At 45.6% G+C, this 20,959-nt stretch overlaps 1 protein-coding gene across 1 annotated transcript; it reads left to right on the top strand.

Annotated features, from left to right (window-relative positions):
• The first annotated feature begins 7,188 nt into the window (after positions 1-7,188).
• Positions 7,189-19,747, top strand: CKAP4 (cytoskeleton associated protein 4). The gene is made up of 2 exons (XM_073324265.1): positions 7,189-7,733; positions 16,150-19,747. Exons 1-2 carry the CDS (start codon positions 7,401-7,403, stop codon positions 17,482-17,484), a joined length of 1,668 nt encoding a protein of 555 aa, XP_073180366.1. The 5' UTR covers positions 7,189-7,400; the 3' UTR covers positions 17,485-19,747.
• The last annotated feature ends 1,212 nt before the right edge of the window (positions 19,748-20,959 follow it).

Below are 20,959 nucleotides of genomic sequence, written 5' to 3'. Positions count from 1 at the left end.
TACATTGCGTAACAAGCCGGAGAACACGTGCACACCAAGGTTTTGTTTGCACATCTGCCATTTTCTTGTTTTGTAGCCCTAGCACACTCACAGCCTCTCTGCCTCAGTTTACTCATGCGTCTAGCTCACTGCTATGGCGTTGTAGGGCTTGCTCAGTCCTTTAAGCCCTGCCAATGGAATGTGCTAAGGAAATGCAGACTGTCATTATTGTAGCTATTCTTACAGCTGTACTGACTTCATCAGTGAAGCCCAAGCACTGTAAGATTTGATTATTTACTAGTAACAGTGTATGATATAGTCGTCTTGCTTCGTGCTAAAAATTCCTGAGCCATGTGCAATGTGATCTCCTACCAGGAAGCAAAATGCTAGCAGTCATCTTACTGCACTAAGTAGCTCTTGGTAATAAATCATATCTTGCTTGTCCTTGTTATACATAGCTCTTCCTCCCTCCTTGTGAAATAATGCCATTAGCATAAGCACACCTGACAAGTAGTATATGTGATGAAGGTTGTATTATCTTCTATTAAATTGTAAACTCTTTGAGGACAGGACTGTCTTTTTGTTCTGTGTTTGTACGGCTCTCAGAACACTGGAGTCCTGGTGCATGTTGGGGCTCCCAAGCACTACCATAATGCAAATAATAAATAAAAATAAGAATGGTGATGCTTGCAGTACCTCCTCATTAACACAAGCTCTGCTAAAGAAAACTGATGAGTAAGAGCTGAAAGTGTGGGAAGGAGATCATGCATGCTGTGATTCCTAGCCCCCTGGTTGAATAAGTGATTATTTTTCCAAGAGATGCATCCCACCAGTCAATCTTGCCTTTGGTGTCCATCACTTGGAGACATTAGAAGGGATTACATTCAATGGTCTAATCCGATTACTTCCACAAGGAAGAATACATTTCTAATGCATGCTTATTTACCGTGCCCTAGTTTGCATCTCTTTGGGATACAAGAACCTCAGGGAAGGTCTCTTTTCATGAAAAAAGCCAGGAAGAAGTCCATTTGTAATGCCAAGCCATTTGAGAACTCATAGTTTCACCTCCCAGGGATATCATTCACTCCTTTTAAATTAGCTTTAGTTAAAATTATTTGTTTACCCATTTTTGTAGAGTATTAAAAACAAACAAACACTAAACAACATATCTTACAAGAAAATTAAAACGTCCCATGCCTATAGAGACTTGATAGGCTCAGCTGAAATTTATTATTTGTACTGTGAGAGCGCAACAGGTACCAGTCAACAATGAGGGCCCCACTAGGCTAGACACGATATAACGAAAGATAGTGCTTTCCCTAAAGACCGTATAGTTTAAATCTGGAGCATGGACTCTGCTGCAGAAAAGACAGAGGAATTAGGACCGGACATAACTCAAATATTACATATATTGAATTTTGGTTTAGATTTCAGAGTTTGACAGCTGAATAATCTTTATTCTTGCTAAATTGGTTCAGCTGCAAGGGAGAACAGAGACTGTTAGAAGTCAGACATAAGGGTGGAATCAAAAAGGTACTTAGGCACCTAATCCGCTGACCTAGGCACCTAAATCCCAGTTTTAGGCTCCACTGTGATCTATTCTGGTGGGGGGGCTCCCTCAATTTCCCCTCTTAAGGCTATGCCACTGTGGATAAATAATGAAAGAGTGATTGGAGCAGGGGGACTAGATCCTGGTCTCCCATGTGGATGCCCTAACCACTGGACTACCGAGTCACTCTCTCTCTGATCCAACGACTGTCTGCTGTGGATAAATACTTAAATAGTCTTTGGGTCAGACAGACAGAGAGCCAGACAGAAAAATCATCTCCTCCTCCCCTCCCCACCCACCATGTCTCCTCTGAATAATGTCAACTCCTTCTAGGACCATTTGAGGATTCAGAAATAGATTGGTTACCTTTTAAATGTCTTACACACACCAAAGCATCCAGCATTAGAGAGAGAAATTTTAAAAACAACTTTAAAATTAATCCCAAATGAGGACATCTTCCATCCAATTTTTGGACAGCTCTGCAGCGTAAAGGTCTCTATCTGTATATATTTCATAAAAAATCCCTACTTTACAAGAACAATAAGGTTGCAAAGTCAAACACTCAATAGTTAGGAAGTACCAGAATTCAGGTTGCCAGTGCAACCTTAATTATGCCTCCCTTTGTGTATTCATTATGATACATAATCACATATTATTTCGCCCAACTTCATTCTTGGAAATGACATTTAACAAAAAATTCAGCCTGAAGCAGCCACCCAGCAGAGAAAGTTTCAGCCCAAATGGTTAAAGATTGGCAAAGTTATAAGCAACTGAAAACTGCAGTGTTGTCTTGCCAGTCTTGCCCACGGAAAAGCTCTCTCTGATTGGCGGCTCTTGCCCAGGAGGTGAGGAAATGGGGAAGGCAGACAAACAGGGCTCCTGCAGGAGACAAGTTGCTATCTCTCCCCTCAGGAGCCCAGAGGAGTTTTGGGGTAGGGGAGGGGGAGAGGAAGGAGCAGATAGTCCCCAGCAGCTCAGAGAGATCTGGTCCCTCTTCCCCGCTTGTGAAAAAAAGTGATCAGTCTGCTCTGTGCTCCTCCCCCTTCCCTCTCCATCTTGCAACACGAAGCCTGGGAAGGGGAAAGGAGGTGAAGAACCCCTGGAGCTGCCTCCCATCTCCCCAGCCTGGGAAGGGGGAGAAAGGGATGTGCTGGATCTGCCCTCGCAGACCTGGAGTCTGGGGGAAGAACCCTTAGAACTGCAAGAGGAGCAAAGGGCAGATTGGACGTGGACTGGGGGTTGAGGAGTGTGGCAAGCAGCATTCATTCATTATATTTTTTGTGGCTTAGGAGAAGCTGGCAGCTCTGCATCATCTGGCAGCCAACCGAGAGCACTTGTGGGGTGGGGGGCGGCACAATCATCTTATTGTTAGGAGAGTTGGCAACACTGCAGCTGTCCCAAATGCTTTGGGGCTGGGCAGGAAGAGTTCAGAAAATCAAAAGCCACATGCGAAAAAAAAAAACCAATGTAATTTATCATTATTTTCATTTTCTTGACTTTGGGGCAGGTCTGACTTTTGGGGCTGGCAAGGCTGGTAGGGTTGCCAGTTTTGGTAGGACATATTCCTGGAGGTTACATCACATGACATAATCTTTCATGAAAGATGAATCTTTAATTCCTGGAGACTCCAGAACAATCCTGGAGGCTTGGCAACCCTGGAGGTGGGTGGATTTTTCACATCCCATGAGCGAGGTAGTTATACTGAAGTAAATGCGTAGTGTAGACCTGGCCTGAACAAGCGACTTGTAATGTGAAGCGTTGGGCAGCCTTAAGGGCATGTCTACACTGGCAGAGTTACAGCACTGCTCAGAGAGCACTGAAGGGAAAACACTGTTGTGTGTTCACACTGACAGCTGCCTGCGCAATACCATGTTCACACTTGCGGCACTTGCAGCGGTATTCGGAGCAGTGCACTCTGGGGAGCTATCCCACAGAGCATCTCTTCCTCTTCTGCTGCTAAGAGTTGTAGGAAGACAGAGGGGGGTTGCGGGGCACCCTGGCTCCTGTCCCAATGCCCAGTGATACATTGCTTTGCATCCCAGCAATCCCTGTGCTTCTGTCCGCATTTGGCGCCATCTTTCAATGGTTTGTGTACTGCGCACCCTGCCTCTTCAGGCTGCAGGAATGGATCCTGAACTGTTGACTAGTATGCTGCTCGCTCTGACTAACACATCACGAGTGGCAGTGGAGTTATTCCTTAAACTACAAAGGCAAAAAGAGCGTGACATTGATCTTGCCACGCATACTAGCTACGACATGAGATTGCTTGTGGCATTCATGGAGGTGCTGACCACAGTGGAACGCTGCTTTGGGGCTTGGGAAACAAGTACAGAGTGGTGGGATCACATCATGAAGCACGTATGGGATGACAAGCAGTGGCTGCAGAACTTTCAGATGAGGAAAGCCACATTCATGGGACTGTGTGATGAGCTCGCCCCAGCCCTGCAGCACAAGGGCCCAAGAATGAGAGCTGCCCTGCCGTTGGAGAAGCGCGTGATGATTGCACTGTGAAAGCTGGCTATTCCAGAATGCTACTGATTGGTTGAAAGAAAAGGAGTACTTGTGGCACCTTAGAGACTAACCAATTTATCTGAGCATGAGCTTTCGTGAGCTACAGCTCACTTCATCGGATGCATACCGTGGAAACTGCCGATGAAGTGAGCTGTAGCTCACGAAAGCTCATGCTCAAATAAATTGGTTAGTCTCTAAGGTGCCACAAGTACTCCTTTTCTTTTTGCGAATACAGACTAACACGGCTGTTACTCTGAAAACTGATTGGTTGCTAACCAGTTCGAAGTGGGAAAGTTGACTGCTGGACTCGTGTTGATGGAAGTGTGCAGGGCCATTAATCGCATCCTGCTCCAAAAGACTGTGACTCTGGGCAATGTGCACAACATTGTGGATGGCTTTGAACAAATGGGCTTCCCTAACTGCGGAGGGATGATAGATGGCACGCATATTCCAATTCTGGCACCTAGCCACTGAGTACATTAATTGCAAGGGGTATTTCTCAATGGTTCTCCAGGCGCTTGTGGATCACCGTGGGCGTTTCACGGTCATTAACGCAGGCTGGTCCGGAAAGGTGCATGACGCACACATCTTTCAGAACACTGGCCTGTTCAGGAAGCTGCAAGCAGGGACTTTCTTCCCAGACCAGAAGATCACCATAGGGGAAGTCGAACTGCCCAGTGTGATCCTGGGAGACCCTGCCTACCCCTTTATACTGTGGCTTATGAAGCCATACACAGGGCATCTTGAAAGCAGCAAGGAGCAGTTCAAGAACAGGCTGAGCAAGTGCAGAAATACTGTTGAGTGTGCTTTTGGACATTTAAAGGCCCACTGGTGCTGCCTCTATGGGAAGCTGGACCTGGCCGATGACAATATTCCTATGCTTATAGCCGTGTGCTGTACACTCCACAGTATTTGTGAAGGGAAGGGTGAAAGCTTCTCTCAGGGCTGAACCACAGAGGCTCAATGCCTGGAGGCTGAGTGTGAACAGCCAGAGACCAGGGCTATTAGAGGGGGGGCAGCACAGGACCATAAGGATCAGGGATGCCTTGAAGCAGCAATTTGAAGCTGAAAGCCACTAATATTTGTTGCTATGCTTGGAGTGCTTGCAATGCTAGGAGATGATTGTGATTGGTGCAGACGATGCAATATGAAATTTTAACATAATTGGCTGTTGCTTTGCAGAGCTCTGTTTGCTTTCAATTAAGAGAATAGAGATTGCTTTCAAATCAACGCAATTCTTTTATTAAAAAACGACAACCGGAGGAGAGAGTCAAAAAAACCCCATCAGCAGTGAGGGGGATGGGGGAAGGGAAGGTCCCAGGAGGAGGTGGGGTCCCGGGGCGGCTAAAGATTCATGTATGTCCAGAGATCATATCCAACCTTCTCCTTTGGAGTACAATGCAGCAGGTACTATACTTCAGCAGGGCCAACCTGCAGAGGCATGGGTGTTGATTGTAGTGGGAGTCCTCCCCCCATCGAGCACGCCACATCCCTGCTCCTCTGCCTACCTCCCAGCGCTTCCCCCTGGCTGCCATCAAACAGCTGTTTGGCGGTGTGCTGGGAGGGAAGGGGAAGAGTGGGAACATGGCGCGCTCAGGGGAGGAGGTGGGGAAGTACAGGGCCGGGGCGGGGATTTGGGGAAGGAGTCAGAATAGGGGCAGGGAAGGGGTGGAATTGGGGTGGGGACTTTGGGGAAGGGGTTGGAATGGGGGTGGGGAAGAGCTGGGGCCAGGGGCAGAGTGTGTGTGTGGGGGGGGGGAGGGGTTGAGCACCCAGGGGAAAGCGGGGAAGTCTGCACCTATGCCTTCTGCACCCAACAACTCTCTTCAGCGATTCCCAAAATCAAATCCACTTACCAGAGGCCTCCTCTCCTGTTTGTGCTTCACCAACATCCAACAGCTGTGACTGGCTAGCCTCCTCTGGGGTAGAAAAGAGCCCCTAGCTGCATGCATCTCTGAGCTCCGAGCTGTCCTTTGCCTCTGGGTCCCCCTCCACATTCTCGTCCAAGATTTCCTCCTCCTGGCTCAGTCCACTCTTGAGTGGCATGCGAGCCATTGAAGTATTCACAGTGGCCTTCGCAGTGGAGGTGGGGTCGCCACCAAGTATTGCATCCAGCTCTTTGTAGACCCAGCAGCTCGGGGGTGCAGCTCCAGAGCGGCAGTTTGCCTCCCGTGCCTTGTGCTAGGCGTTCCGCAGCTCCTTCACTTTGACCCTGCACTACTGTGTGTTCCGGTCATGGCCCCTTTCTGTCATGCATCGTGAAATCTGCCATAGGTATCATAATTCCTATAGCTGGAGCGCAGCTGGGACTGGACAGTCTCCTCTCCCCAAATGCTGATGAGGTCCAGCAGCTCGCATTGCTCCAAGTGGGAGATCGCCTGGTGCGTGGAACAGGCATGGCCACCTGAAAAGATGCGCTGGGACCACTGAACGCATCACCAAGCAAACAGGAAGGGGACTTTCAAATTTGCAAATGAATGTACAGGGTGGGGATGACGGTTGGTCACCTGAGGCCAGGGCAGCAGAGTTCAAAGCAATGACCAGAGAGGTGAGAACAGGCATTGCGGGATACCTCCAGTAAGCCAGTCGCAGCGCTGTAATCGACCAGGGTGTCTACACTGGCACGGTGGCGTTGTACCCCCGGCGCAGAAAGCCGTACGCCTCTTGTCTGGGTGGTTTTTTTAAAGCGCTGCAACTGTGCAGTTTCTGTGCACTAAGTGGCTTGGCAGTGTGTACACCTGGGGAGTTACAATGCAGAAAGCCGGTTTACTGCACAGAACCTTGTCAGTGTGGACAGGGCCTTAACTGTAGGTGTGGCTCCCTTGCCTATAGTTTGGTTAGTAGACTTCAAACAGAAAATGCCACAGAGGCAAGGGCTGCTAGTCTCTCCTCTCCGCAGCACTGCATGTAGTTTGACCGGATATCCCAAGTTCATAAGTACAGTCCCGGTATTTGGGAGGTTTTCTTATATAGGCGCCGATTACCCCCCCCCCCCCACTCGGTCCCAATTTTTCATCTTTGCTCTCTGGTCACCCTAACTGCATGGCTCCCCCCTAAGGGCTCGCTGGGGAATGGAGCTGGGTTGCTTCCTCCCGGTGTGCGTGGCAGCTCCCCCTTCTCGCCGGGCTGGGGAGGCGGCGCTGGGTGTGCAGCGGGGCGGGGAAGCCCCGGCTCCTGTGGCTGGAGCCTCCCCACCCTCCTACCCCACAGCCTCTGCCCGGACTGAATGGGGAGCGAGAGCGGCTCGGTCCCGCAGCGCTGAGCCCTTCCCGCGGAGCCCGCGCTGATTAACCCGCCTGAAGCGCCGCCGGCCTCTTTCGCTGGGCAGCAGCGGCGCCGCCCGCCCTCCCTCCCAGCCGGCATGTCCGCCGCCAGACAGCGCAGCAGCAAGGGCAGCGGCTCGGAGAAGGGAACCCAGTCCCACTCCGGCGGCGCGGATGACGTGGCAAAGAAGCAGCAGCAGGCGGCGGCTCCCGCCAAGGGGAGCAAAGCGGCGGGAGGCCGCCCGTCCGCCTGCAGCCTGGGCAGGGCTTTGAACCTCCTCTTCTCCCTGGCTCTGGTGGCAGCCGCCGCCTTCTCGGGCTGGGGCGTGCAGCACCTCCGCGGGCAGCTCGGCCAGCTCAGCCTGCGCCACGAGGGCTCGGCGCGGCAGCGGGAGGAGCTGGCCCGCGCCCTGGAGGGGGTCGCGCAGAAGGTAAGGGCAAGGAGGTGGGTGGTTTCTCTCTGTCCACCCGCCAGCCCCTCAACTGGCGGGCAGGGGGCGGGGGGGGGGCGCTCGCAAAGTTTGCCAGGGCTCCCCAAACTCTGGCGACTCCATTGCTGTGAAGGCAGAGGGAGGCCGAGCCTGGAGGCGAGGCGGTGCCGGCGCTCGGCAGGAGCAGACAAAGGGCTAGTCCCCAGGAGAAGGGCTGCGTCCGGTGAAGACGCCCTTGGGGAGCGCTCTCCTGGCGAAGGGCTTCTCTACCCTGGCTCGCTACAGCGCTGCAACGCTCTTGTTCACGGGTGCGAAAAAACACCCCCCCCCCCAGCACAGCAAGTTTAAGCGCCCCTAAAGCGCCAGTGTGGACGGTGCACCAGCGCTGGGAGCGTTGCCCCTCATGGGGGTGGGGGTTTTTTTTTAGAGCGCTGGGAGAGCTCTCTCCCAGCGCTGAGCACCGCCACCACACAAGCCACATTAAAGCGCTGCTGTGGCAGTTTTTTAGCATTGCCAGTGTAGACTAGCCCTAATAAATCCACCCCCCCCCCCCAGGCAGTAGCTGTGTCGGGAGCAGAGCAGCTCTCCTGCCAACCTAGCCTTGTCTACACTGGCACTCAGGTTAGTGTAACCTATGTTGCTCAGGAGGGTGGCTTATTCACACCCCTGAGTTATATCGAAGTAATCTTGGCTATTCCTACACCATAGATAGCAGCAGAGCATGTTTTGCTTTCACCCTGTCACTGTTTTTGACTATGCATCGCCCTTATTTTCCTGCAGTTTTCAGTGGCAGTCGAATTTGCTGCACACTATGAAAAGCAAAAATCCCACTTGTTTTAAAAAGCAATAGCGGTAGCACCAGAACTGCTGATTGGCTGCACCCTCACTGCTTACAGTGTCTGCCAAATTCCTACATTATCTCCAGCCAAGAGGATGAGACCAGCAACTTCTGTTGCAACTGATTTCCACAGGAGTGTAATGAAGTAGTCAGTGAAGTGTGTGGCCCAATTGATCAGAGAGGTACCCTTTTCCTTGAAACTGGAGGATGCTATTTTTGCTCAAACGGAATCCACTTCTAGGCTAGGGCTTCAGGCATGGCAGTGCAATGCACTTCCCATACCTTTCAGGATGGCTTAAAATATTTCACTTTTTAAAAAAATGTTAGAAATACTGTCAACTTAAAATAAAAATCACACTTCTGTTAGGAAGTGTTACATACAGTAACACCTGAGATTATTATAACTGAAATGGATCAGAGAAAAAATGTCTGTTTTTTTCAGTTTGTGGGTTTTGTACATCTGAGAGCACCCTGTGTATAGTCATTCAGTTTCACTGTTTTCCCTGTGTGATCAGTAGGGCATCGAACTGTAAGCTGATCCATGGGGATCAGGTGTTTCCATGTAGGTGAAGAATCTGCCCACAGTGGGTCAGTGTGCAGGATAGGGGGTTTAGTTGGTCAGTTTCTTGTTTGTTTGTGTGGGTCTTTTACACAGCAACAGGGGAAAGAAAAACACCTACAATGCATATGTGATTGTAGAACTCATTTTTTCATGCTGGCTGGATTTCAAGTTCACATGGTACTGACGAACGTGACAGGCACAACATTTTAATTTGCCTAATATTTGTTTAAAGATATATGGGGGAAGGGAGATACTGGGATCAAAAGCTTGGCATGTATGACATAGGAATATAATACATAGCCTCAGTATAAGAACTTAGGTAGTTATATAATTATTTATTGTATTTTCTATGGCACTCATCACTTCAGTATCTGAGCAACTCACAGACTCTAGTGAATCAGATTTGCAGCATCCTTGTGAAGAAGGAAAGTATTGTTTTCTCCATTTCACAGATTGGATGCTGTGGCTCAGCCAGATTATGTGATTTGGCCAAGATCTCACAGATAGCCTATGGCAGAGCCAAGAACAGAAGCCAGATCTCTTGAGTCCCAGTCCAGTGCCATCACCACAAGCCTATTTGTCCTCTAATAGCTGACAAGGGATTTAAACTAAGAGGAGTCCTGATCTGTGAAATTCGTAGGCACACAATTCATATCAATTTCTGTCCTCTACTTACTCAACAGGCAGGAGCTGGCTGCTGTGAGTGTGTTCTGTGTGAGCCCAAAAGAGAGCGAGCCAAGACAGTGCAACACTGAAGTTTTAGTTTTCCTTCCACACATACCATCCCTCTCTCATCAAGCACTCACTGAAAGTAGAGTTCTTTATATCTACACTAGACATAAATAAAGTGCAGTGGTGTCACTGTAGCTTAAACTCTATAGGGATGGAAAGGGTTCTTCCGTCAACCTAGTGGTGTGTACAGCGGGCCTTAGGTTGGGTTAACTACACTGCATAAGGTGTGAAATTTTTCACAGCCTGAGCAATGTAGTAAAGCTGTCTGCAGGGCATGTCTTTACTAGCCACGTTAAAGCGCTGCCACGGCAGCGCTTTAATGTGGCTGTGTAGTCACGGCACCAGCGCTGGGAGAGAGCTCTCCCAGCGCTATTAAAAAACAACAACAAAAAACAGCACCTCCATGAGGGGAGTAGCTACCAGTGCTGGGAGTGTGGCTCCCAGTGCCAATGCACTATCTACATTGGCACTTTACAGTGCTGAAACTTGCAGCGCTCAGGGGTGTGTTTTTTCACACCCCTGAGCAAGACAGTTGCAGCGCTGTAAAGTGGCAATGTAGACACGGACTAACTTTATAGTGTAGATCACGCCTAAGTTCCTAGATGTAATCATACTATCATTTCTCTCTTGAGCAGCCTGTTACAGCCATCATTTCCCAGGGCTAATATTTTGTTCTATAGCAACAAGACATTTTTAAGGAGAGCTTTTTCTGAAAGAGAGCAATTCGAATTCAGGTGCTGTAACACCAGGCAGTGTCTCTTTTATTCTTCCCTTGCTTATCAAAGGGAAGGCTGAGGTTATTGGAAATATCAGCATCACTCTACTAGTTTCAATATTTAGATTGGGATTTTCAAAATCTATGGGATTTGGGTTTCTAGTTCCCTTAGGTCCCTTTGAAAATCCCAGCCTTAATTTGTCTTGAGGCCTTACAAGCATAGGGATATGTAAAATGTGCTCCTTTCATCTCTGGATTGCTGTGGCCAAAATCACAAGTTAATACCAGGCTCTGAGAGAGAGGCGCACAAATGATGTTTTAAATAATTAGCTATCCAAGGTGTGCCTACACCTTGTATACTGTGTCCAGTTGTGGTTTCCCCATCTCAAAAAGGATATAGTGGAACTGGAAAAGATTCAAAGGAGGGTAACAAACATGATCGAGGGTTTGGAACATACAAGGAGAGAAGATTAGGGCTGCTCAGTTTAGAAAAGAGGTGACTAAGGGGTGATCTGATAAAACTCTAAAAAATCATGAATGCTGAGGAAAAAGTGAATAAAGAAGTGTTATTTACCCTTTCCCACACTACAAAAACTAGGGGTCACCTGATGAAATTAATTGGAGCAGGTTTAATACAAGAGGAAGTACTTTTTTCACACAGCTAACCTGTGGGACTCATTGCCTTGGGATGCTCTGATGGTGAAAAGTATAACTGGGTTAAAAAAAGAACTGGGTACATTCATAGAGGATAGGTCCATCAATGGCTATTAGCCAAGATGGTCAGGGACGCAACCATGCTCAGAGTGACCCTAAACCTGACTACCAGAAGTCAGGAGTGGAAGACAGGAATGGATCACTCCAAAATTGCCCTGTTCTGTACGCTCTCTCTGAAGCTCTGGTACAGGCCACTGTTGGAGACAGGATACTGGGCAAGATGGACCATGGTCTGACCCAGTTTGGCAGCTCTTATATCTATGTTCTAGTTCCAAAGGGAGATAAAACTCCACCTACCTGTGTGTCAAGGATGGCTAACATTAGGCATGCATTTCTAATGTAAGGATGAAAGGCAGAGGGAGGAGATCAATTCATGGCCTAATATCACTGTAGGATACTGTGCTATACCTATATAGCACTGCCAGTTTAGGCTGCTTTGAGGGAACTCCATCCTCCACCCTCTTTGGTCTTTTGCCATACAGAGGCATTGTCAGAAGTAAGAGTTATATAAGCTCATCTGCTATTCACATCAGCTGTAGGAAGGGAAAGGAAATTATGTGGAAAGTTGTAGTTAGTCTTTGTAGTATAGCACAATTGACAGAGGAGCAAAGATTATTTTAGCACAATTTACAGAGGAACTAAGATTATTTGACATGTTAACATGACTTTTTAAAGGAGAAAACTGGTTGTCAGTAGAAGAATATTTTTCTGTCTTGTATATGATATTAAGCCTTTCAAAGACTGTGATTGAAATCCATGCCTTTGGGGGCACAGCTAGACACACACCTCTTGATTCACTTTTTCCACAGCATTCATGATAGACATATATGGACATTTATGATATCCCCCCTTAGTCATCTCTCTTCTAAACTGAACAGCCCTAATCTTTTTAGTCTCTTCTTAAATGGAAGCCATTCCAAACCCTTGTTTTATAATGAATGTGAACTGTTATTTTGAAGTTAGGGTTTTATCCCTTTCTTGCAAAGGGCTCATGTAGGGGTCAGCAAGCCATTTAGAGTAAATAGGCTGAGTACAAGATTATTAAGATTAATTAAATTAGAAATTGGTCTATCTTGACTATATTGGGCTTGATTCTATTTTACATTAGAGCTCTGATCCTCAACCACGTGGCCCTGTAGTAAGTTAAAGGTGCAGGGGAACGGCTTCAACCTACATCACTTGGCATATGGTCCATCAGGGTCATTACAAGAGGAGAATGAGGCATAGTAGAGCTCCATTCTACCATGCCCCAACAAACACCCTTCTCCCTATGTCAGGAAAGAGGGTGGGGATCTGTCTCATAGACTCACAGACTTTAAGGCCAGAAGGGTCCATAATGATCATCTAGTCTGACCTCCTGCACACTGCAGGTCACAGAACCTCACCCACCCACTCCTGTAATAGACCCATAACGTCTGACTGAGTTACCAAAGTCCTCAAATCATGTTTTAAAGACTTTCAGTTACAGAGAATCCTCCACTGGCCACATCTGGCACTTTAGGCCTGACCTGGCACATTGTGACATTAGAGAGCCAGATTCTCTGGTCCGATAACAGTAACATTTGGAGACAGGTTAGTTAATAGGATGAACTTAGCACATTAGTTTAATTTTACAGCTGTGTCTGCAGGAGGAGATAGGTGAGCAATAGTTTCCCTGCACTATGTAAGGCTTATAAACACCTGATGTGTGACATGACAACTTTAAAGAGATACAGAAAAAAGTTCTGTAGTGAAAAACTCTGTATATGGTAAAATCAGACTGAAAGACCACTGGGCGGTAACTACTGATAGAACCACATTATCAATTTAATAACCATTGCCACATAGCAATTTGAGTAACATTATTATTCACATTTTCCCATTTAATTTCTTTCTAGTCTCATGTAAGACCTTCAGGGTACAAACTGCTTAAAATGTAATCATCTTTCCTTTAAGTTTTAAAGGTGGCCTGCAAAGGAAAGGATTCTTTCCCCCTCTTCCCCCCCTCCCCCCCATGCCCTTTTTGGTTCTTTCTGATATATGAAGGCGGCCTGGGACTTTTTTTTGAGGCGAGAAGGGTAAGGAGCAGATATGCCAAACCCTCAAAAAAGCTGCAGAAATTGGGCTTGTTTTTGGCTTAATTGGCTTGTGAGTTGCTTGTTGGCCAGCTTTTAGCTTGTTGCTTCTTTTTTTGATTGGCTCCCGGCAAGCAGGGGCAAGTGGGGGAGAGAGTCAGAGGTACACAGCAGGCCCACCACGGTCCCAGACTGCAGGCCAGGGGGATCTAGTCACATAGAGTATTGGGGTTCTTAGGGATTGGCTTGTTTTGGCTTAGTTTTGAAATGGGATTAGCTTGATTTTTGGCTTATTGTGAAAGTTGGGGTGCTTATTTACCGCATGAAAGTTGGCAACTGTGGTAAGGAGTTAGGGCATGGACAAGGTAGGATTCAAGAGTGGGTTTTTTCCTGCTTATTTTTCTATTAGAAATATCAGGTCTTATCTACTCTGTTTTTCCTGAACAACTGGAGAAGCAGTGAGATTATAACATAATCAAATTAGATTGAAACTTGAGCAATTGAGAGGGAATTTGATTTTTGAACAAACTATTTAAAACTTTGCTTTTTGTTAACACCCATTTACCTCAGACACCTGACAAATGTTTGGGAGAAAGACTGTCTTTGTTAAAGATTCAAATACTCTTATCCCTTCAACAGAAGGCTGAGAAAACTCCCTTTGGTGCTCCAGCAAAACAAGAAATAGCTATGATACTATACGGTGTTTCTTAGGGCTTGTCTACACTACTGCTTAAGTTGATGTAACTTACATCGCTCGGGTGTGAAAAAACCACCCCCGAGTGACGTAAGTTACATCGACTTAGCGCGATGTACACAATGCTTTATATCAGTGGGAGATGCTCTCCCACCGACATAGCTTCCGCCTCTCGCTGAGGTGGAGTAATTACATCTGCGGGAGAGCACTCTCCTGTCAACGTAGCATGTCTTCACCAGACGTGCTACATTGGCGCAGCACAGTAGTGAAGACAAGCCCTAAGGAATAAATTTAGTAGACTTTGAAAAAAATTGGAGGATGGGGAGAAATCTTTTACCCCTTCTCTATACATCCTGAAGAAAAAAAGGATAGTAAAACCGTGCTTCCTTTGCAGGTCACCTGTAAAGTTTGGGGATTACTTGGACCTATCAACAGTATATCACTTAATGTTTGCATTTAAAACAAAATTAAAAGACTTTTGGCCAAATCCTGCAGTCCTTACTCAGCTCAGACTCCCACTGAAACCAAGGGAGGTTCAACCTGAGCATCCAAACCTGCAGACATGTATCTGAATAACTTACTTATTCATTAGTAACTAAATTAATGAGCTAACTCATGTGGGAAATGTTTGTAGGCTTGGGAGCTGAATGAAGACCTCATGACTTGGCCTTTTATAATTAAAAATAAGATATTTTCTTTTAAGTGCATTCATTTAATAATGTTATTTACAAAATGAAACCAGGTCTGAAGCTGCTTATCTAATCAATAAACCTGACAGACCGCATGGCAGTACTGATTAATGCACACTCCACATGTGTAGCAGGGAATGAGCCAAGACAGCATCTCCAGGATTCCTGTAGCATGCATTATTCACCACTGCCACACAGCCAAAACCTGTAAGAGTTCTTTTGTGCAGGATCCCCACTGAAGTCGGTGTGAGTTTTTAAAATCACTTGGGGTTTTTTAAATTGTGTGAATTTAGTGCTTATGGAACGTGCCACTTTCATAGACCCAAAGCCTGAAATTCTGTTTATCCGCAGAACGGGTCCAGCCAGGCAATGGTCGTGCAAGCTTTCCCATTCATATGCCTAGATCCTTATTCTAGGTGGGAGAGGTAGTTCAGTCTTCATGCCCAGTGATGCCTTGGCCTCTGAGCTGAGACTGTCAATAAATGTGCCAGTCAGTGCCAACTGTGGAGGTAATTTCTGTGATTTGGACAGGGAGCTGGACTGAAACCATCAGCTCATACCAAATAGGCAAAGCCCTTCATGTTCTCAGAAGAATTTCTGAGTTTTGAAAAAGCCACTATTTGGGTTTTACAGACTTCACTTCAATTTTGGCTTTTTCAGGACCTGGGAATTTTTCAGAGAAGCTCCCCTGCTGACCCTGGCCCATCAGCACAGCCCCAGGGCACGGAGCCCCATCTGCACCCCTTCCTGAGAGAGTCTGTGCAGGACAAGTTCTCCTCCTGACCCCAACCCTTTTTCAGTACCAGTCTGTCCACTTTCCCTGCACAGACTCTGTCTGAACTGATGGGCCGGGGTCAGGAGGGGAGCAGAAGGCTGCACCCCATGAGCGCTGGTCCCTCTATTGGACACTGGCTCTTCAGTGCGGCCCCTGGGCATAGGGCTCCATCTGCATCCCCTGCTGGGCATATCTGTGCTGGCATAGCCCCCTAGCATAGATGCAGCCTATACCAACGGAAGGAGTTATTCTGCCAGTGTAGGAACACCACCACCCTGAACAACGGTAGCCACTTGGCTGGAAGTATTCTTCTGTTAAGATACCTGCATCTATACTGGGGGTTTTGTCAGCCGTAACTATGTCGGTCAGGGGTGTGTTTTTTCACACCTCTCTCCAACTCCTCTATGCCGGTATAACTTTCCAGTGTAGCCCAAGCTTTTGTTTCTTTGTGCCTCAGTTTCCTATTTGATAATAGTACTTCCCAGCATCACCAGAATGCTTGAGGGAGGGAACAGTAAAGATTCTGAGGTGCTCAGATACTACAATAGTGGGGGTTATACGTAAATTAGGTAGATAGCGACATCCTCATCAACTAACATAAGATGAAAATTTAAGTTGAAAATATGTGGATTTCTGTTTTTAGGTGCATTCTCTTCAAGCCACATTTGGAGGTTTTGAATCCATGATGAAAAGTGCTCAGCATAAACAAGAAGTTACTGAGAAGAGTGTTAAACAAGGGGAGAGTGAAATAAATCGAATCAGTGAGGTTCTTCAAAAACTACAAAATGAAATCCTGAAAGACCTGTCTGATGGCATCCATGTGGTAAAGGATGCAAGAGAACGAGACTTCATGTCACTTGAAAACACTGTGGAAGAAAGATTAACAGAGTTGACCAGGTCTATCAACGATAACATTGCCATATTCACTGAAGTCCAGAAAAGGAGCCAAAATGAAATCAATGATATGAAAGCAAAGGTGGCTTCACTGGGAGAAACAGATGTGTATAAACATGAATTAAAGGCTCTGAAAGATGCTGTTGATGAGATGCAAACATCCATGAAAACCAAAGAGAAGGCCATAGAGTCTCTGAAAAGTACAATAGAGTCCATGGAATCGGATGTTTATACTGAAATCAAAGCATTAGTCAATCTCAAACAGGAACTTGAGACGTTCAAAGAGACTGCAGACACAGAACACCTTTCATTGAAAGCTTTTCAAGAGAAAGTTCTTAAAGCTGAAGAATCCATTATGCAGCTCCCTGATGAGATTAAAAGACTGGATGAAGATTTACAGCAAATTAAAGCCAACCTTAACAAACAGGAAGAAAATGTACTCTCCAAAAATGTGTTAGAAACCCTTGAAAAGAACAGGGAAGGCTTTGAATTCAGATTCAGAGGTGTAGAAGACAATTTTCAGTCTCTAAGTTCTACTGATGCTCAACAGACTGAAAAGATGGAATCACTTCTTTCTAAGCACGAAGCGTATGAAAGAAAGCTAGCAACTCTAGAGGAAGCCATTGCATCTCTGCGTAGTACCTCAGATGGTGATGTACGTTCAATAACAGACACTGTGCAAAGTCTTAGTGAATCTCAGCTCTCATTATACCATGATGTTGATGAACTGAGAAGAAGTGTGAGTGACCTACCAGACTCTGCTGATGCACTTCATAACATCCAGAAACAAGTTAGTGCTTTGCTGGATCAAGAAAAGCCTCAGATGGGCCAAGCACAATCTCAAGACTATCTTGAAAAACTGTCTTCTGTAGAAGGCTCTGTAGACACATTAAGATCTTCTGTCAATCAAGTTGAATCTGACTTGAAAATGATAAGAACTGCAGTAGATAGTTTAGTTGCTTACTCAGTGAAAATAGAAACAAATGAGAACAATGTGGAGTCTGTGAGGAGTTTGGTAGATGACCTAAGGAATGATCTGGATAGATTGTTTATGAAAGTAGAAAAGATACATGAAAAAGTTTAAGTGAACAGTGCTAACTGTGCAGTTATCGAATTTAAAAGAATAGCTTTTGTATACCCAGTGTTTTGACACCTCCAAAGAAAACAAGGACACATAATTAGAGACAGTTCTGCTTAGTTCCTGGATCTCTCTTCTGTTTAGTTTCATTTTTAAAAGTTTTGTGAGTTCGGATGGATAGGTGGGTGAGTACGGTAAATTACTAAGGCCTAGTCAACACTAGAAAGTTGTACTGCTTTAAGTATACTGGTATAGTTACAGCAGCACAATCTCCCTACTGTAGACATTGGCCTGGTCTACACTTAAAATTAGATAGACCTACCTTGATTGCTCAGGGCTGTGAAAAATGTGCCCTGTGCAACATAATTAGGTTGACCTAACTCCCTGGGTAGATGCAGCTAGGTCAAAGGAAAAATTCTTCTGGTGACCTCACTACCGCCTCTTGTAGTTAATCCGTCTCTCCATCGACTGAAAAACTCCTTCTATCGATGTAGAAAACATCTATGCTATGATGCTAAGGTGGCACAGCTACAATGCATAGCTGTGCCACTGTAGTGGCTGTAGTGTAGACAGACCCATAGATATATTGATATAAAGGTGCTTTATACTGGGTTAGCTATTCCTCTAGTGGAAGGGGAGTAGCTATATTGGCATAAGGTACCTTATACTGCTGTAACTGCATCCACACTAGGGCTTTTAGTGGTATTACGGTTTTAAAACCAAACAAACACACCCTTAATCAAAATATTCATGCTGGTAAAACTAATACATGTAGACTAGGCCTGAGGCAACTCATCTGTTTCTTCAGCTTATTCCACCGTGTAGGGAAAGAAGCAAGTTCTGACTGCCATGCATACATAGCCGCACACAGGAAAACTCATGGAGTGGGGAGAAGTATAGGGCACCTACAGACTCTAGTTCTCCAAAAAACGTGAGACGAGAGCTGCTGAGGGGTGTTCCATGGCACTGCTAAAGAGCAGAAATATTTGTGCCCATATGCCCCTTTCCCCAGCACCTCCAAACCCCCATGTACAGATTAGCATGGCTGGGAAGAGGAATGTGAATTGAAGGATGTGATTCATTGCCAGAGGGCTCAATAACGTTTTGCCGTGTTATTTTGGGATTATTTACATTGTCAGAATCTCTCCCTTGAAGTCGTAATTCCTTTTCGTGGTATCACGGTTAGTTGCTGTGGAGATGATCAGGGCTTTGAGTGAGGAAGACTGAGGAGAGGAACTAAAAACACCACTGCCTATGCCGGCACAGCACCCTAGTGTAGTTGCAACGTACAAGGACACAGGAGTTGTTCTGCCAGTGTAAGAACACCACCTCCTCCAGTGACTTTAGCTATGCCAATAGAACCCCTCTCCTATAAGCGCACAAACTGGGGTTTTTTGTCAGCATACCTAGGTTGCTGCATGGGGGAGGGGCGACACACCCCTGACTGACGTATGTTTTAGCTGTAGACCAGGCCTAAGCCTGCTAATAATACCACAGGAGGAGGAAGAGAAGATTCAGAATGATACCAACAGAATTGTTTCTAAATAAAATACCTTTCAAGATTGCCTCTGAGGTGATAGTGACTTTAATTAGTATTACTGTATTCTGTACAACTGGAGTCGGTGGGAGTGTGTCATTGACTTCAATGGAGTACGAGCAAGCCTCAGGTTGGCTGAGAATCAGAATGACTGTCAAATATTAAAGAATTTCAAGCATTCTAAGAACCTCTCCAACATGGAACTTTTTGGGGGGTTGTACCCTAGAAAAGGATTTCTGATTTCTTTCTGAGGTTTACTTTTCAAAGGTTGTTTTTCAAAGGTACTTATGCCTTGGTGCAGACTGCTCTGTAAATGGGGATATCTGCTAGCCCACATTACAGAGAGTGTAATGCATGCCCTATTTTAACCAACTCTTTGGCTGCATTAGAAAATGATTCATAGAACTAGCACCTCCAACAAATGGTAATTTCTGGGAACAGCAGAGGTAAAGAGGGAGTTCCCTTCGATATTTAAGAATAAAATACCCAGCTATTTGTAATGCTGTTCCCACTGTACATAGTGAGAAGTTGCTAATAAGTCAAGTAAGTCTTAATAAGTGAGGCGGATGCACTGCATTGAGATAAATTTTGTTGTTACTTTTTGAACTGCACTGTTCTTTGTTGACTTTTCTTTTCAAGTTTCTAACAGTTGTTTAGGTTACTGTGAAGTGAACTGTATGGCTTATTTACAGTATTTTTAATACATAATAAACACTTGGAATTGTGTTTTGATTTTTTTTTTCATGTTGCTTATTGTGAAAGGTACTTAATTTAGCATTTTGCAGAATATTCCCACTGAGGTTCAGGAGCTAGCTGGGAGTGGAGTGGAAAAGCCTCTAACTTGTTCATCAGAGCCTCAGCTTTAATTTCAAAACCAAAAAGTAACAATAGCAGCTGTTATGATTGTAACGAAAACCTTGACAATGTGGCCTGAGCATAAGTGATGCAACAATGTTCATCTGAGTTTGCAAAGAGCCTGAAACAATAGCTCTGGGTTGTGAACTGTCCCATTTATTTCAATGAATGCTAATTCAGACCCCAACAATATTTTAAAATGCCAGTTAACTGTTTCACTGCTCAAAGCATGTAAAACAGAAATATTTGTCAGTTCAGGACAACTGTACTGTATTCCCCCTCCGTGGTCTAGCCAGGATAGCCAGTTCAGGCTCCTCAGCCATCACCTCTCTGGCGTGGATACCCACATCTCTTTTCCTTCTGACCAGGGTATTTCCAGGCTGACCAGTTCCCTGCTACCACTGTGTTTTTTCCCATTAAAGAGTACCCTAAGCAGGCCAGCTTCGCTTCTCCCTTCAGATGATATGCAATATAATTGCCACAATTTTAAGTTACCACACAGTTCTTTCTAAGCAAGCAGATTTTATTTTTAAGGTAAAAGCATCACAGAGAGAACCTATTAAAAACAATAAAGAACCTACACGCATGCTGATAAACTTACCAGAGATCACCCCAACCCTGATGTGGGCTCTGAAAGGTGAGCAGCCCTTTTCCTATGGTTTCAAATTCATAACATGCTTTGCTTAGAACAGATACTCCTATGAATCTGTGAGTCAGTCCTTTATCCAGTTTGAGGTCTTTGAAGAGACTGGAAATAGGTAATCAGCCAGACAAGGTGTCCCCTCTCCAGGGCAAAGCTTCAAATAGATGAGATCTTTGCCTAACCAGAGGGGTTATATTAGCATACCCCCCAGCAGAGTTTTCCTGAGAAATCCACTTAATTTTACAAGTTCACATTGTTTCAAAAAAATCATTTGAAGTTCCTAATATTTCCCAAGGTTTACATTAGTCACATCTAGAGGAGTTATATGCACTTGCACAATAACACATAAACAATTGCCTTTTAAATACGATGGACCCCAAAAGTATAAAACAAACCTTCAGATTTATCCAGGAGATTGTCCTACACTGCAATTAGATATCTGTGGC

Source organism: Lepidochelys kempii, chromosome 1 (assembly GCF_965140265.1).
Source record: "Lepidochelys kempii isolate rLepKem1 chromosome 1, rLepKem1.hap2, whole genome shotgun sequence".
Classification (NCBI taxonomy): Eukaryota; Metazoa; Chordata; order Testudines; family Cheloniidae; genus Lepidochelys; species Lepidochelys kempii.
The sequence above is the reverse complement of the archived record's forward strand: the minus strand, read 5'-3'. Positions and strand labels throughout refer to the sequence as shown.

What these genes read in the sequence shown, in the direction of transcription:
- CKAP4 (XM_073324265.1), top strand. Translation starts at nt 7,401, where the DNA reads ATGTCCGCCGCCAGACAGCGCAGCAGCAAGGGCAGCGGCTCGGAGAAG. An exon ending in TGGAGGGGGTCGCGCAGAAG is followed by an intron (nt 7,734 to 16,149) that starts GTAAGGGCAAGG and finishes TTCTGTTTTTAG; the next exon opens with GTGCATTCTCTTCAAGCCAC.